This window comes from Rhinoraja longicauda, chromosome 40 (genome assembly GCF_053455715.1).
Source record: "Rhinoraja longicauda isolate Sanriku21f chromosome 40, sRhiLon1.1, whole genome shotgun sequence".
Lineage (NCBI taxonomy): Eukaryota > Metazoa > Chordata > Chondrichthyes > Rajiformes > Arhynchobatidae > Rhinoraja > Rhinoraja longicauda.
Window position 1 is genome coordinate 16,582,550 of NC_135992.1, and position 16,524 is coordinate 16,599,073.

A 16,524-nucleotide genomic window follows, 5' to 3' on the forward strand; every position below is an offset into this window, starting at 1 on the left:
ACGAACAGCGCTCTCCGCCAATCACAGCCCTCCCCGGGCGCCCGCGCGGCTGAGCAGCCAATGGTGGAGGCGGAGAGGCGGGACGTCCGGCCGGAGGGGACGCGGCCGTCTCCATGGCAACGCGGGCGGCACTGGCCGCTGATTCTGAGGGCGAGGGTTCGAGTCCCGCCCCGGGGTCTGAGCACAACCCATCCCAGCGCCCCACCGCGCTGGGGCTGCACTGCCAGAGGCTCTGGCTTTCTGCACAGGGCGTTAAATACAAGTAACGTTCTTTTTAGCGTCACTTGAAACATAAACAACCTTGTCACTCTTCAAGTCACAGCTCAACAACTTGGACATGGATCATCTCACAAACTTGCCCACATAAACATCTAAATGACCCTTTATGCAACCAGTGCCTGCACGAGCAAAACCTGCACAAGACCTGCACAAGATAGCCCAGCTGTTGACGGTTGTGCAGTAGAAAACAGAAACAGAAAAAGAAAGATAGACACAAAAAGCCGGAGTAACTCAGCGGACAGGCAGCATCTCTGGAGAGAAGGAATGGGTGGCGCTCTGGGTCGAGACCCTTCTTCGGACTGGTTAGGGATAAGGGAAACGAGAGATATAGACGGTGATGTGGAGAGATAAACAACAATGAATGAAAGATATGCAAAAATAAACATGGAAGATCCTAACAATGATCTTGGCAATATTCACCAGTGAAGCAATGGTATTGAGGTCACTCAGCACATTGCCTTTTGTGGAGGGTGGGTGCGGAGGGGTGGGTGCGGAGGGTGGGTGCGGAGAGTGGGTGCGGAGGTGGGTGGAGGGAGTGGGTGGGGGGAGTGGGTGGGGAGAGTGGGTGCGGGGAGTGGGTGCGGGGAGTGGGTGGGGAGAGTGGGTGCGGGGAGTGGGTGCGGGAGTGGGTGCGGGGAATGGTGGGGAGAGTGGGTGCGGGAGTGGGTGCGGGAGTGGGTGCGGGGAGTGGGTGCGGGGAGTGGGTGCGGAGGGTGGGTGCGGGGAGTGGGTGCGGAGGGTGGGTGCAGGGAGTGGGTGGGAGAGTGGGTGAGGGGAGTGGGTGCGGGGAGTGGGTGCGGGGAGTGGGTGCGGGGAGTGGGTGCGGAGGGTGGGTGCGGGGAGTGGGTGGGAGAGTGGGTGCGGGGAGTGGGTGGGGAGGGTGGGTGCGGGGAGTGGGTGGGGAGGGTGGGTGCGGGGAGTGGGTGCGGAGGGCGCTGCAGCAGAGCATTTGTTGAAAGGCTGGAGCAATTAGGCTTGTATACACTGGAATTTAGAAGGATGAGGGGGGATCTTATTGAAACATATAAGATAATTAGGGGATTGGACACATTAGAGACAAGAAACATGTTCCCAATGTTGGGGGAGTCCAGAACAAGGGGCCACAGTTTAAGAATAAGGGGTAGGCCATTTAGAACGGAGATGAGGAAGAACTTTTTCAGTCAGAGAGTGGTGAAGGTGTGGAATTCTCTGCGTCAGAAGGCAGTGGAGGCCCAGTTCGTTAGATGTTTTTAAGAGAGAGCTGGATAGAGCTCTTAAGGATAGCGGAGTGAGGGGGTATGGGGAGAAGGCAGGAACGGGGTACTGATTGAGAGTGATCAGCCATGATCGCATTGAATGGTGGTGCTGGCTCGAAGGGCTGAATGGCCTACTCCTGCACCTATTGTCTATTGTCTATTGTGTGAGTTGCTGAGCACAGATTAACAACCACGTTACCTAGTTTAGGTCAGGGATAAACGTTAGCACAACCTCGGTAGGTGCAAAGAGCACTAGATGTGAAGGGCGTTGCAGCAAAGCATCTTACACCAGTTATTTATTTACTGGGCGACTTCCAACACCCAACCAGTTAAAGACCTGGCACGTAGTTTTGTTCTTGGGCAATTGCTGTGGGCAATTTCTACAGAAGAAGACCCCATAAAATGAGATGTCACTGTCCAAAGACCTGGCGATGTGGCGCAGCGGTAGAGTTGCTGCCACACATCGCCGGAGACCCGGGTTCGATCCTAACTATGGGTGCTGTCTGTACGGGCTTTGTATGTTCTCCCCATGACTGCGTAGGGTTTCTCCGGGTGCTCCGGTTTCCTCCCACACTCTGAAGACTTACAGGTTTGTAGTTTAATTGGCTTCGGTAAAATTGTAAATAGTCCCTGATGTGTGTAGGGGAGGGGAGGGGAGGATGATGTGGAGGAGGCTGTCGACAATGGGCTTTTGACTAATAAACAAAGTACTGGGGAAACTCAGCGGGTCAGGCAGCATCTGTGGAGGGAATGAACAGACAATCTTTAGATTGAAGGTTCCTGACCCAAAATGTCGTCTGTCTTTAGTTTGGAGATACAACATGGAAACAGGCCCTTCGGCCCACCATGTCCGCACAGTTCCCTCACGTTATCCTACACACATCAGGGACAATTTACAATTTGACCGAAGCCAATTAACCTACAAACATGCAAGTCTTCAGAGTGTGGGAGGGCACCAGAGCACCCGGAGAAAACCCACGCAGTCACAGGGAGAACATACAAACTCCATACAGACAGCACCCGTAGTCAGGATCGAACCTGGGTCTCCGGCGATGTGAGGCAGCAACTCTACCGCTGTGCCACTGTGCCGCTGTGCCGCTGTGCCACTGTGCCACTGTGCCAGCTCTTTGGACAGTAACATCCCATTTTATGAAGTCTTCTTCTGTAGAAATTACCCACAGCAATTGCCCAAGAACAAAACCAAGCATCGTATCTGACATACAAAGATTAATAACCTCTTTATGATTTCTTGTTACTGTGAAAAGCGATTATCGCCAGTTCTTTGCTTTTGCAAGATTTCTCTTTTTTTTCAGTAGAGTGGTTTGTCTGCAATTCTCAGCGGTGAAATTGCTTTAAGACGACCGATCCCCCATTCAAAGCAATCAGTTGCTACATTATCTCTCGACTTATTTAATAAACCTCTCCGACCACGGATCAGAAATAATGGGTTGAGAAAATAATGGAATGAAGAATGGTCCTTCATTCCATAACCGTGGCAACTGGTCCATTATGGGGAGCACTTAATCTCCAGAGAAACGAGTATTGTTACATCAGACTCTCCCAAAAGAGGTTTAGCGTAGAGAGACAATTGGCATGACATAGCCCGTGTTGTGGTCTGGGATACTTACAGCTGTCTGTCTCGGATGTAAGTGTGGAGTGCAGGAGCCACGTTGCTGAAACTCCCAACACCAGACTCCTGGAGCTAAAGGACTCACATCGCCATCAACCCTGGCCTTTCCCTACTTCCAGTGCCCTCCCCTCTACTTTCAGTCTGAGGAAGGGTCCTGACCTAAAACGTCACCCATCTACGGATGCTGCCTGACCCACTGAGTTACTCCAGCACTCTGAAACGTCACCTATCCATGTTCTCCACAGATGCTGCCTGACCCGCTGAGTTACTCCAGCACTCTGTGTCTGGACTGATTCAGAAACAGTGTTCCAATCACCATCGTGGAAGAAACTATCAGGTAGGTTGAAGAGAAGATTCTAGAATATTATCAAAGTCTCCTACATGAGAAACACTCGGCCCACAACCCCTTGGAATTCCTGGGCCAGACTGATCAGAAGATCATAAGTGATAGGAGCAGCATCAGGCCATTCAGCCCATCAAGTCTACACCATTCAATCACGGCTGATCTATCTCTCCCTCCTAACCCCATTCTCCTGCCTTCTCCCCATAACCCCTGACACCCGCACTAATCAAGAATCTATCTCTAACTTAAAAATATCCACAGACTTCCACAGATTCACCACCCTCTGACTTACGAAATTCTCCTCATCTTCTTAAAAGAACGTCCTTTAATTCTGAGGCTGTGACCTCTAGTCCTAGACTCTCCCACCAGTGGAAACATCCTCTCCACATCCACTCTATCCCGGCCTGATGTAGTGGGAAGGGATTATTCAGGATGGTGCGGGGAGGGTGAGATCATGCACTGGGAATGGGCAGGAGCCCCACACGCAGGCAGATGGAGCCCAATGCCCATTCTCCTGGCACCAGGGACTGGTCCATGGCACCCACACTGGCCTCAGCAGCACCTGGCAGCTGCCCACAACACCAGAGCTCTTCACTGTACTTCAGCTCACATGACAGGAAACTAAACTAACACAACACCAGAGCACAACAAGTCATCCTTGATCCCCAGAGCCTGCCGGTGAAGCCGAAGATATTACCAGGAGGCCTGGTTACAATATTCTCGTTGCTTGAAGTATATCTGTAGTGAGATTACAATAAACATGGAACATGCAACAACAGTACAGCACAGGAACAGGCCCTTCGGCCCACAATATCATTGGCGATGGTCATGTGTGCTATTGTATGTTCTTTTTTAGTACCTGCACTGATGTACAGCACTTTGGTCAACGTGGGTTGTGTATAAATGTGCTGTACAAATAAAATTGACTTGACTTGACATGCCAAGTTAACCTGATCTCATCTGCCTGCCCGTGATCTATATCCCTCCATTCTCTGCATATCCACGCGCCCATCTAAAATCATCATAACACCACTATCGTCTCTGCCTCCATCACCCCAGGCAGGGCGTTCCACACCCATCACCCTCTGCCACACACATCTCCTGCAAACGTTGCCCCTCTGACATTAACGCTATGACCTTTAGTATTTCATTTATGCATTCTGGAAAAGGGTTCTGACCGTCTACCCTATCTTTGCCTCCCATAATTTTATAAACTTCTATCAGGTCTCACGAACTCCAGCATTCCAGAGAAAACAATCCGAGTCTGTCCAACTCTCCCTGTAGCTGATACCTCCTCATCTAGGCATGGTGGCTGCAGGAAAGTATCTGTTCCTGAGCCTGGTGGTGTGGGACTTCAGGCTTCTGTACCTTCTGCCCCATGGTAGCGATGAGAAGATGGTAGGCAGCCGTGATGATAGATGCCGCCTTCTTGAGGCAGTGCCCGGTGTACCTGATTGGCTCTGCATTGATGGGTGAGGGCCTGTGATACTTAGTCAGTTGACTCAGTAAGTTTTGTCACAAAAAGCTGGAGTTACTCAACATCTCGAGATGCTGCCTGTCCCGCTGAGTTACTCCAGCTTTTTGTGGCTATCTTCGGTTTAAACCAGCATCTGCAGTTCCTTCATCCTCAGTAAGTTTTATGCCAGTTATCATTAACAAAAAGCCAGACCAATACACAAAATCAAGTCTCATAAACAGACCAGAAATAAGCCTGAAGAAGGGTCTCGACCCAAAACGTCACCCATTCCTTCTCTCCAGAGATGCTGCCTGGCCCGTTAGGTTACTCCGGCACTTTGTGTCTATGTTGGAACTATTTACCATCTGTAACAACCAGCATTCTGCTGAAGGGGGCGGGCTTGGACTACACTTGAGTGCTTGGGCAAAGTGCAGCTGCAGGTATTCAGCCAGAGTCGAGTAGAGTTGAGTTTGTAAAGACCGGGAAGCGGAGGCAGCATTGAGTCATTGACGTTTATCATTATGACTTGCTCCTCCAACCTCCATCTCAACTTCTCATACGACACACTTTAAAACATCCACCATGCTCTGTGTTCTGCTTTGAAGGGTTATTTTGGGTATACCTCATCCAAATTATTTAATATTTACTACATTTGAATAAACATCCCCATAAGCTACCTGTAACTGAGCTCATTATTATGTAAGAACAGGAAAACACATTTAAATGACACCAATTTCTTCATAGGATCTGAGTCAGAGAGATAGGGTTGCCAACCGTCCCGTATTAGCCGGGACACCCCGTATTTTGGGCTAAATTAGTTTGTCCCGTACGGGACCGCTCTTGTCCCGTATTAGTAGGGTTGCCAACTTCCTCACTCCCAAATACGGGACAAAGGGTGACGTCACCGCCCCGCGCCCCACGTGACCTCACCCAGCCAACGGCCACGTGCTCCCGCTCCATCAATGGCGTCACCTTGCCCCGTATTTGGGAGTGAGGAAGTTGGCAACCCTATAGGGAGATACAAACATGGAAACAGCCCCTTCGACCCCATTAAGTCCAGACTGACCAACAATCACCCATTTACATTAATCCCAAATTAATTTTATTTGTTTTCTCCCCACATTCCAATCAACTCGCCCCAGATTCCATCACTCACCTCCACACCAGGAACAACCTACAGCGACCAGAGGACATGTCGATGCGATGGGTAAAAGTGTTGGAGGGAAGAAGGGTCTCGACCCGAAACATCGCCCATTCCTTCTCTCCAGAGATGCTGCCTGTCCCCATGAGTTACTCCAGCATTTTGCGTCTATCTTTGATGGGTAAAAGACACAGGTGGGAGGTAGGGATTTTTTTTAAACATGAAAAGTGGACGTGTTGGGGAACCTTGAAGTAAAAGCAAAATAACTGCAGATACTCATCCGGACCGGGTGGGGCAGAGCTGAAATGTTGCTTGTACCAGCAAGAGGTGCAGGAGTGTGAAAACACACACCTCCAGATTCAGGGACAGTTTCTTCCCAACTGTTATCAGGCAGCTGAACCATCCTACCACAACCAGAGAGCAGTGCTGAACTACTATCTACCTCATTAGTGACCCTCGGACTATCCTTGATGGGACTTTGCTGGCTCTACCTTACACTGAACGTTATTCCCTTATCCTGTATCAGTACACTGTGGAAGGCTCGATTGTAATCGTGAATTATCTTTTCGCTGACTGGTTAGCACGCAACAAAAGCTTTTCACTGTACCTCGGTTCACGGCCGAGCCGGACTGAAGCTGTGGAATATTTCCTGCATGTTGTGTTTCATTTCAGACATCCAGCAGCGGCAGGGGTTGCTCTGCTCTGGTCTGGAAAGTGCTGACGATGTGGTCAGTCAGAGCCTGCTGATGGGCACTTTACAGGAATGGGACTAAGAATGCTAAACCCCCAGTGGTCCAAGCAAAGGCCAATGGCAGCAGATTTAATTGAGCGTTTAAAAGATTATTCCATGAACACACAAGGGACAAGGATGGGAGACACAAGGGGAACAGCAGGGAGCCAATGATTGAATGTCCATCAAGAGAGAGCTAGATAGAGCTCTTAAGGATAGCGGAGTCAGGGGGTATGGGGAGAAGGCAGGAACAGGGTACTGATTGTGGATGATCAGCCATGATCACATTGAATGGCGGTGCTGGCTCGAAGGGCCGAATGGCCTCCTCCTGCACCTATTGTCTATTGTCTACCATCTGCTGCAAAATTCAATGAATTAGGCTGGAAAATAATGGGGGAAGTGGGGGGATGGTGTGGGCCAGGGTGGGGGGGATGGTGTGGGCCAGGGTGGGGGGGATGGTGTGGGCCAGGGTGGGGGGGATGGTGTGGGCCAGGGTGGGGGGGATGGTGTGGGCCAGGGTGGGGGGGATGGTGTGGGGTAGGGTGGGGGTGGTGGTGTGGGCCAGGGTGGGGGGGATGGTGTGGGTTAGGGTGGGGGGGGATGGTGTGGGCCAGGGTGGGGGGGATGGTGTGGGGCAGGGTAGGGGGGGGGATGGTGTGGGGGAGGGGTGGGGGATGGTGTGGGGGATGGTGTGGGGGATGGTGTGGGGAAGGGTGGGGGGGATGGTGTGGGCCAGGGTGGGGGGGATGGTGTGGGGTAGGGTGGGGGGGGGATGGTGTGGGGGAGGGGGTGGGGGATGGTGTGGGGGAGGGGGTGGGGAGGATGGGGGGGATGGTGTGGGGCAGGGTGGGGGGGATGGTGTGGGCCAGGGTGGGGGGGATGGTGTGGGCCAGGGTGGGGGGGATGGTGTGGGCCAGGGTGGGGGGGATGGTGTGGGGTAGGGTGGGGGGGGGGGTGGTGCGGGGGAGGGGGTGGGGGGTGGGGGGGATAGTGTGGGGAGCGGGGGTGGGGGGGGGGTGTGGGGGAGAGGGGGCAGGGTGGGGGGATGGTGGGGGGGGATGGTGTGGGGGAGGGGGTGGGGGGGATAGTGTGGGGAGCGGGGGTGGGGGGATGGTGTGGGGGAGAGGGGGCAGGGTGGGGGGATGGTGGGGGGGATGGTGGGGAGGGGGCAGTGGTCTGAATTCCACCCTGCACATGGACACAGGCGTACAGAGGCAGCTAACCAATAACAAGCAGTCACAGGCAGATGAGGAACAATAACTGGTTTTATTCAACAGATCAAACTTCTGTTCATAAAATAGAATTCTGTCTGTTCACCACAATCTCTGATCACGTTTCAGTTCTACTTTCCTTTCCTCTTTTCCCTCCTTTAACTCTTTCGTACCTTTAATGAGACTTGCCTTTTCCTTGTTACTTATTCTCCACACCCGTTCCATCGCCTTCCCACTTCCTCCTTACAATACACACACAACGCTACAGAACCATAGAATGACAACACAGGAACAATACAACCAGGTCCAGAATAAAAACCTTTGCTGAATCCAGCTTGTCTGACCTAGGCCTGGGCTTACTCAAGGTAAGAACACACTGTAACATCCTGAAACTGGTACATGTGTAGGCTCATCAACAACTTGTTTGTGATATATTTTACAAATCGCCACAGAAAACAAACGTCTGGCCAAAGCTTGTCAACTACAGGGTGTGGGGATGTGGGTGTGGGCATCAGGAGGTCTTGATGCCGAGCGCTATGTCCACTTCCTCCTCGGGCCGCAGGGTGTGCCACTGGGCGATGGGCCGGCGCGGGTTTGCCAACATGTCTGACCAGTGGCGTAGCTCCGTGCCCGTCCCGTTGTAACCCACAAAGCACTTGCCGATGGCCTCGTTCTTCCCCAGCTTGTCGTAGTCCAGCACCGTGATCACCACCTGTACCTTCTGCAAAACACAAGTGAAACCAGCCTGGTCTGAGACAGACGAGGAAAAACCTCTCCACCCAGAGAGTTGTCAATCGGTGGAACTCTCTGCTGCAGAAGGCAGTGGAGGCCAATTCACTGGACGTTTCCAAGAGAGAGTTGGATCTAGTTCTTAGGACGAACAAAATCAAGGGATATGGGGGAATGTAGGAACGGGGTACTGATTTTGGATGATCGGCCATGATCATATTGAATGGCAGTACTGGCTCAAAGGGCCAAATGGCCTACTCCTGCACCTATTTTCTATGTTTCTAGTCCAGTCCAGTCCAGATTATTGCCACATGTACCGAGGTACAGTGGAAAAGCTTTTGTTGCGTGCTAACCAGTCAGCGGAAAGACACACATGATCACAATTGAGCCGTTTACAGTGTATAGATACATGATAAGGGAATAATGTTTAGTGCAAGGTAAAGCCAGCAAAGTCCGATCAAGGATAGTCCGAGGGTCACCAATGAGATAGATAGTAGTTCAGGACTTTTCTCTGGTTGTGGTGGGATGGTTCAGTTGCCTGATAACAGCTGGGAAGAAACTGTCCCTGAATCTGGAGGTGTGCGTTTTCACTCTTCTGTACCTTTTGCCCAATGGGAGAGGGGAGAAGAGGGAGTGGCCGGGGTGAGACAGGTCCTTGATTATGCTGCTGGCCTTGCCGATGCAGCGTGAGGTGTAGATGGAGTCAATGGAAGAGAGGTTGGTTTGTGTGTGCGATGGTCTGGGCTGCTGGCCTTGCCGAGGCAGCGTGAGGTGTAGATGGAGTCAATGGAAGAGAGGTTGGTTTGTGTGTGTGATGGTCTGGGCTGCTGGCCTTGCCGAGGCAGCGTGAGGTGTAGATGGAGTCGGTGGGAGGGAGGTTGGTTTGTGTGTGTGATGGTCTGGGCTGTGTCCACAACTCTCTGCACATTCTTGCAGTCTGGGATGGAGCTGTTTCCAAACTGTGCTGTGATGCATCCTGATACCGTGACTCTGACCACTAGGCCCAGCACCCTCTGATGGGGTCTGAAGAAAAGTCTGGATCCCAAACGTCACTTCTCCATGTTCTCCAGGGATGCTCTCTGACCTGCTGAGTTACTCCAGCACGCTGTGCCCTTTTGGTTATTAACCAGCATCCACACTTCCTTGTTTCCACACCCTGATAAATATATTTCCAGAAACTCCCACTGTTGTGAAACCATGAACTTCCATTTATGTTGGGCCTTCAGCAGATAAATCCTTAGAACCAGGAAAAGACAACGTGCAGGAGTAATGGAAGAGGCCGAGCAGCATCTGTGGAGAACACAGAATGGCAGTGCAAGTTGGGCTGAGGGGCCTGTTTCCATGGTCTACCACACTAACTCCAGGCCCTATGAGTCAGTACCTTCCTCTGCAACTGGATCCTCGACTTCCTGACCCATCCTGGGGGGAGGGGCAAGTGTCTTTTTAGTTTAGTATTTTCTAGTTTAATGATACAGCGCAGAAACAGGCCCTTCGGCCCACCGAGTCTGCACCGACCACTAACATTATCCAACACACATTAGGGACAATTTATATTTATACCAAGTCAATTAACTGACTAACCTTAGAGTGTGGTAGGAAACTGAAGATCTCGGAGAAAATCCACGCGGTCACGGGGAGAACCTACAAACTCCGTACAGACAGCACCAGTAGACGGGATCGAACCCGGGTCTCTGGCATTGCAAACGCTGTAAGGCAGCAACTGTATTACTGCGCCACCGTGCCGTTCAAAAGCTTTTCACTGTACCTCAGTGTGCCAGACAGCAGGAGTCTGGAGCACAAGGCAGCTAACTAGAGCGCTTCAACCTGTATTTATGTATACGGCTAATCGAAACCTTTGGGCACCAGTGCCCCCGTCCTCAGGTGCAGGAGCTCAATGTCAAGGACTACACTCTTGGAATCAATAAGATGGAACAGTATTGGTCCAAGTGAGTGTGGTGCCTGGCCGTACCTGAATCTGCTCGAAAGGCACCTCAAAGCTGAAGGACTCATTGTAGTACGGGTTCAACGTGTTCTTCTTGATGGTGGTCTTCTTTTTCTTCAACCTCTTGGCGTTCTGCATGAGATGGATCTTCACGTACGGATCTAGGATGGACAATAGTTACATCAGTAACCGCAAACCACCAATGTTGGAGTGAACAACCAACCTCCCTCCCACCGACTCCATCTCCACCTCACGCTGCCTCGGCAAGGCCAGCAGCCCAGAACATCAGGCAAAGCAACCTCCCTTCCATTGACTCCATCTACACCTCACGCTGTCGGGTGCTGTCTGCACGGAGTTTGTATGTTCTTCCCGTGACCTGCGTGGTGTTTCTCCAAGATCTTTGGTTTCCTCCCACCCTCGAAAGACGTACAGGTTTGTAGGTTAATTGGCTTGGTGTATGTGTAAAAATTGTTTCTAGTGTGTGTAGGATAGTGTTAGTGTGCGGGGATCGCTGGTCGGCGTGGACTCGGTGGGCCGAAGGGCCTGTTTCCGCACTGTATCTCTAAACTGAACTAAACGAAATGCTCACGACACACTGCATTTACACACTAGGTGTGCACCAGCTCATGACACACTGCATTTACACACTAGGTGTGCACCAGCTCATGACACACTGTGTTTACACACTAGGTGTGCACCAGCTCATGACACACTGCATTTACACACTAGGTGTGCACCAGCTCAAGGCACACTGCATTCACACACTAGGTGTGCACCAGCTCATGACACACCGCGTTTACACACTAGGTGTGCACCAGCTCACGACACACTGCATTTACACACTAGGTTTAGTTTAGTTTATCATTGTCACCGTGAAAAGCTTTTGTTTGTGTGCTCTCCAGTCAAAGACAAGGACACAGGTGATACGATACGATGGAACTTTATTTATCCCAGGAGGAAAATTGGCTCCGTCTACACCTCACCCAACATGGACAAACACCACAATCACTGCACCCACGGCCCACAACGACAAGGTGGGCAGAGCGGGAATGCCGGGCCGAGTGGGGCAGTAATTCTATCATGGGGCATATAGAATAAGCAGGGGAGTGGGATGGAGCTATCACTGGACCAGATGGACCAAAGGGCCTCATGTCATCCTCTGAATCCTATCCTGTGCCGGTGCCGTGGAGAAGCCCGCACCTGCCTGGGCCTTGAGTTCCTGGCAGCCCCCCTCAGCTGGCAGCCCCCCTCTGGCAGCCCCCCCATTCAGCTGGCAGCCCCCCTCAGCTGGCAGCCCCCCTCAGCTGGCAGCCTCCCTCAGCTGATAGCCCCCCTCAGCTGGCAGCCCCCCTCTGGCAGCCCCCCCTCAGTTGGCAGACCCCCTCTGGCAGCCCCCCCTCAGCTGGCAGCCCCCCTCAGCTGGCAGACCCCCTCTGGCAGCCCCCCTCAGCTGGCAGCCCCCCTCAGCTGGCAGCCCCCCTCAGCTGACAGCCCCCCTCAGCTGACAGCCCCCCTCAGCTGGCAGCCCCCCTCAGCTGGCAGCCCCCCTCTGGCAGCACCCCCTCAGCTGGCAGACCCCCTCTGGCAGCCCCCCCTCAGCTGGCAGCCCCCCCTCAGCTGACAGCCCCCCTCAGCTGGCAGCCCCCCCTCAGCTGGCAGCCCCCCTCAGCTGGCAGCCCCCCCTCAGCTGGCAGCCCCCCCTCAGCTGGCAGCCCCCCCTCAGCTGGCAGCCCCCCCTCAGCTGGCAGCCCCCCCTCAGCTGGCAGCCCCCCCTCAGCTGGCAGCCCCCCCTCAGCTGGCAGCCCCCCCTCAGCTGGCAGCCCCCCCTCAGCTGGCAGCCCCCCCTCAGCTGGCAGCCCCCCCCTCAGCTGGCAGCCCCCCCTCAGCTGGCAGCCCCCCCTCAGCTGGCAGCCCCCCCTCAGCTGGCAGCCCCCCCTCAGCTGGCAGCCCCCCCTCAGCTGGCAGCCCCCCTCAGCCTCGTTGTGTTGTGATCACAAACCTTCCTCAACTCGCGCTCTCTGGCCAGGCGAACATTAGTGAACATCTGTTCTCTTGCACCAGGGACACATTGTGTAAACATCATTACACAAACAGCAAGGAGGGTGATGGGATGGGATGGGAGGGGAGGGGATGGGAGGGGAGGGGAGGGGAGGGGAGGGGAGGGGAGGGGAGGGGAGGGGAGGGGGCTGCACCCTGAGCGAGTGGCTTTGGCTGAGGCTGAGGCAGCTGTGGTGTCCAGCGGCTGGAGTTGTTCACAGGGGATCGGGGGAACGACACACACCGCACTTCTGTTTCATTAACTATGTAAAATTGTGAGTATTGATACAAGCCATCTGCTGCTCAAATTACACAGCAAAGCAGCGTCTGTCAGCAGGACAGATTGGGCATGTAATGTTTACAATATCATTTCTAGTCCAGCCTTTTAGAATCGTATAAAATCGGCCAAAATATTTAACCTTACATTACATTTTACATATTACAGTAACCCTTGCTTTGCCTCTCTCCCCCCCCACTCCCCCCCCACCACTCCCCACCCCCCCCCCACTCCCCCCCCCCACCCACCCACTCCCCCCCCCACCCACCCACTCCCCCTCCCACCCACCCACTCCCCCCCCACCCACCCACTCCCCCCCCCCACCCACCCACTCCCCCCCCACCCACCCACTCCCCCCCCCACCCACCCACTCCCCTCCCACCCACTCCCCCCCCCCACCCACCCACTCCCCCCCCACCCACCCACTCCCCCCCCCCACCCACCCACTCCCCACCCACCCACTCCCCCCCCCCCACCCACCCACTCCCCTCCCACCCACCCACTCCCCCCCCCCACCCACCCACTCCCCCCCCACCCACCCACTCCCCCCCCCCACCCACCCACTCCCCACCCACCCACTCCCCCCCCCCCACCCACCCACTCCCCCCCCCCACCCACCCACTCCCCCCCCCCCCCCACCCCCCCTCCCCCCCCCCACCCCCCCCCCCCCCCCACCCCCACCCACCCCCCCCCCCCCCCCCCCCCACCCCCACCCACCCCCCCCCCCCCCCCCACCCACCCACATCTGCTCACATCCACAGGTAGTATGGTCAGGTGTGAACAGGCTGCTGCTGTCAGTTGCAAAGTCAGGACGATGACCACAGTGTCGGGCAGCAGCGAGCTTTAGGTAAATGGTGGAGCTGGCTGCAAGATTGTGGCAGTCAGTTTGAATATTATTGATCGCACTTCATTAAAACTTGCGCTGTTCCACGAAAGGCAGCTTCTATTCAAGGAGGTGGGTTTGTGCTTTATACCTTGTCTATAGCTGTGACCTTGGCCACAGTGTGGAATCTGTTCCAAGCTGTTTCCATGCTGTTTGGGTCTCTGACGTTCTGACTCAACCATGCGGACCTACCTGAGAGTCCACCCACGTCCATTTTCTTGAGGTTCTTGGCCTCCAGCACGATGACGGTCAGCTTGCCGGCAGTCGGGACGTAGCGGAGCGAGAAGCAGATATCTCCCAGGTTCTCTTGCTGCAAAGGTTCAGAAACACACGTGACCTTCTCATAGACACACCACCCAACAGACAGCTGGCAGAGCGGCCAACTGAACCACTGCACCCCAACAGAGAGCAGTCCTGACCATCCCACCCCAACAGAGAGCAGTCCTGACCATCCCACCCCAACAGAGAGCCCCCCGACCACCCCACCCCAACAGAGAGCCCCCTGACCATCCCACCCAAACAGAGAGCCCCCTGACCATCCCACCCCAACAGAGAGGAGCCCTGACCATCCCAACCCAACAGAGAGCCCCCTGACCATCCCACCCCAACAGAGAGGAGCCCTGACCATCCCAACCCAACAGAGAGCCCCCTGACCAACCCACCCCAACAGAGAGCCCCCTGACCATCCCACCCCAACAGAGAGCCCCCTGACCATCCCAACCCAAACAGAGAGCCCCCCCGACCACCCCACCCCAACAGAGGAGCCCCGACCATCCCACCCCAACAGAGAGCCCCCTGACCATCCCAACCCAACAGAGAGCCCCCTGACCATCCCACCCAAACAGAGAGCCCCCTGACCATCCCACCCCAACAGAGAGGAGCCCTGACCATCCCACCCCAACAGAGAGCCCCCTGACCATCCCACCCCAACAGAGAGCCCCCTGACCATCCCACCCCAACAGAGAGCCCCCTGACCATCCCACCCCAACAGAGAGCCCCCTGACCATCCCACCCCAACAGAGAGGAGCCCCTGACCATCCCACCCCAACAGAGAGCCCTGACCATCCTACCCCAACAGAGAGCCCCCTGACCATCCTACCCCAACAGAGAGCCCCCTGACCATCCCACCCCAAGAGAGAGCAGCCCTGACCATCCTACCCCAACAGAGAGCCCCCTGACCATCCTACCCCAACAGAGAGGAGCCCTGACCATCCCACCCCAACAGAGAGGAGCCCTGACCATCCTACCCCAAGAGAGAGCAGCCCTGACCATCCCACCCCAACAGAGAGCCCCCTGACCATCCCACCCCAACAGAGAGCCCCCTGACCATCCTACCCCAACAGAGAGCCCCCTGACCATCCTACCCCAACACAGAGCCCCCTGACCAACCCACCCCAACAGAGCAGCCCCTGACCATCCCACCCCAACAGAGAGCAGCCCCTGACCATCCCACCCCAACAGAGCCCCAACCATCCCACCCCAACAGAGAGCAGCCCTGACTAACCCAACCGAAGATCTCGGAGAAAACCCACGCGGGTCACGGGGAGAACATACAAACTCCGTACAGACAGCACCAGTAGTCGGGATGGAACCCGGGTCTGTGGTGCTGTGAGGCAGCAACTCTACCCTATGTACCACCAGAGTCTTATGCTCTTTGTTACTTGCTAATGCAAATTACTAATTTATTACGAGTACATTTAGCTGCTAACTGATCAAAGTTGCCCTTCAGGGTGTTTGTGACCAGCCCCCCTGTGTGTGGTCTCTGTACCCCCCTGTGTGGTCTCTGTACCCCCCTGTGTGGTCTCTGTACCTCCTGTGTGTGGTGTCGTACCCCCTGTGTGTGGTGTCGTACCCCCCCGTGTAGTCTCATACCCCCCTGTGTGTGGTCTCATACCCCCCTGTGTGTGGTCTCTGTACCCCCTGTATGTGGTCTCTGTACCCCCTGTGTGTGGTCTCTGTACCCCCCTGTGTGTGGTCTCTGTACCCCCCTGTGTGTGGTATCTGTACCCCCTGTGTGTGGTCTCTGTACCCCCCTGTGTGTGGTCTCTGTACCCCCTGTGTGTGGTCTCATACCCCCCCTGTGTGTGGTCTCATACCCCCCTGTGTGTGGTCCTGAACCCCCTGTGTGTGGTCTCTGTACCCCCTGTGTGTGGTCTCTGTACCCCCTGTGTGTGGTGTCGTACCCCCTGTGTGTGGTGTCGTACCCTCTGTGTGTGGTCTCTGTACCCCCTGTGTGTGGTCTCTGTACCCCCTGTGTGTGGTGTCGTACCCCCTGTGTGTGGTCTCATACCCCCTGTGTGTGGTGTCTGTACCCCCTGTGTGTGGTCTCTGTACCCCCTGTGTGTGGTCTCTGTACCCCCCCTGTGTGTGGTCCTGTACCCCCTGTGTGTGGTGTCTGTACCCCCTGTGTGGTGTCTCATACCCCCCTGTGTGTGGTGTCCGTACCCCGTGTGTTGTCTCTGTACTCCCTGTGTGTGGTGTCTGTACCCCCCTGTGTGTGGTCTCTGTACCCCCTGTGTGTGGTCTCATACCCCCCCTGTGTGTGGTGTCTGTACCCCCTGTGTGGTGTCTCATACCCCCCCTGTGTGTGGTCTCATACCCCCCCCTGTGTGTGGTCTCTGTACCCCCTGT

The 16,524-nt window shown here is 54.9% G+C and overlaps 1 protein-coding gene across 1 annotated transcript in view; it reads right to left on the reverse strand.

Annotated features, from left to right (window-relative positions):
* Window positions 1–8,082: 8,082 nt before the first annotated feature.
* LOC144611451 (synaptotagmin-1-like) overlaps window positions 8,083–16,524 on the reverse strand; it is a 62,579-nt gene continuing 54,137 nt past the window's right edge. The window contains exons 7-9 of the mRNA XM_078430555.1: window positions 14,086–14,203; window positions 10,724–10,857; window positions 8,083–8,746 (exon numbers count right to left, since the gene is read on the reverse strand). Coding sequence (XP_078286681.1) covers window positions 8,537–8,746; window positions 10,724–10,857; window positions 14,086–14,203 — 462 coding nt within the window. The 3' untranslated portion in view covers window positions 8,083–8,536. The remainder of the gene's footprint in view (window positions 8,747–10,723; window positions 10,858–14,085; window positions 14,204–16,524) is intronic.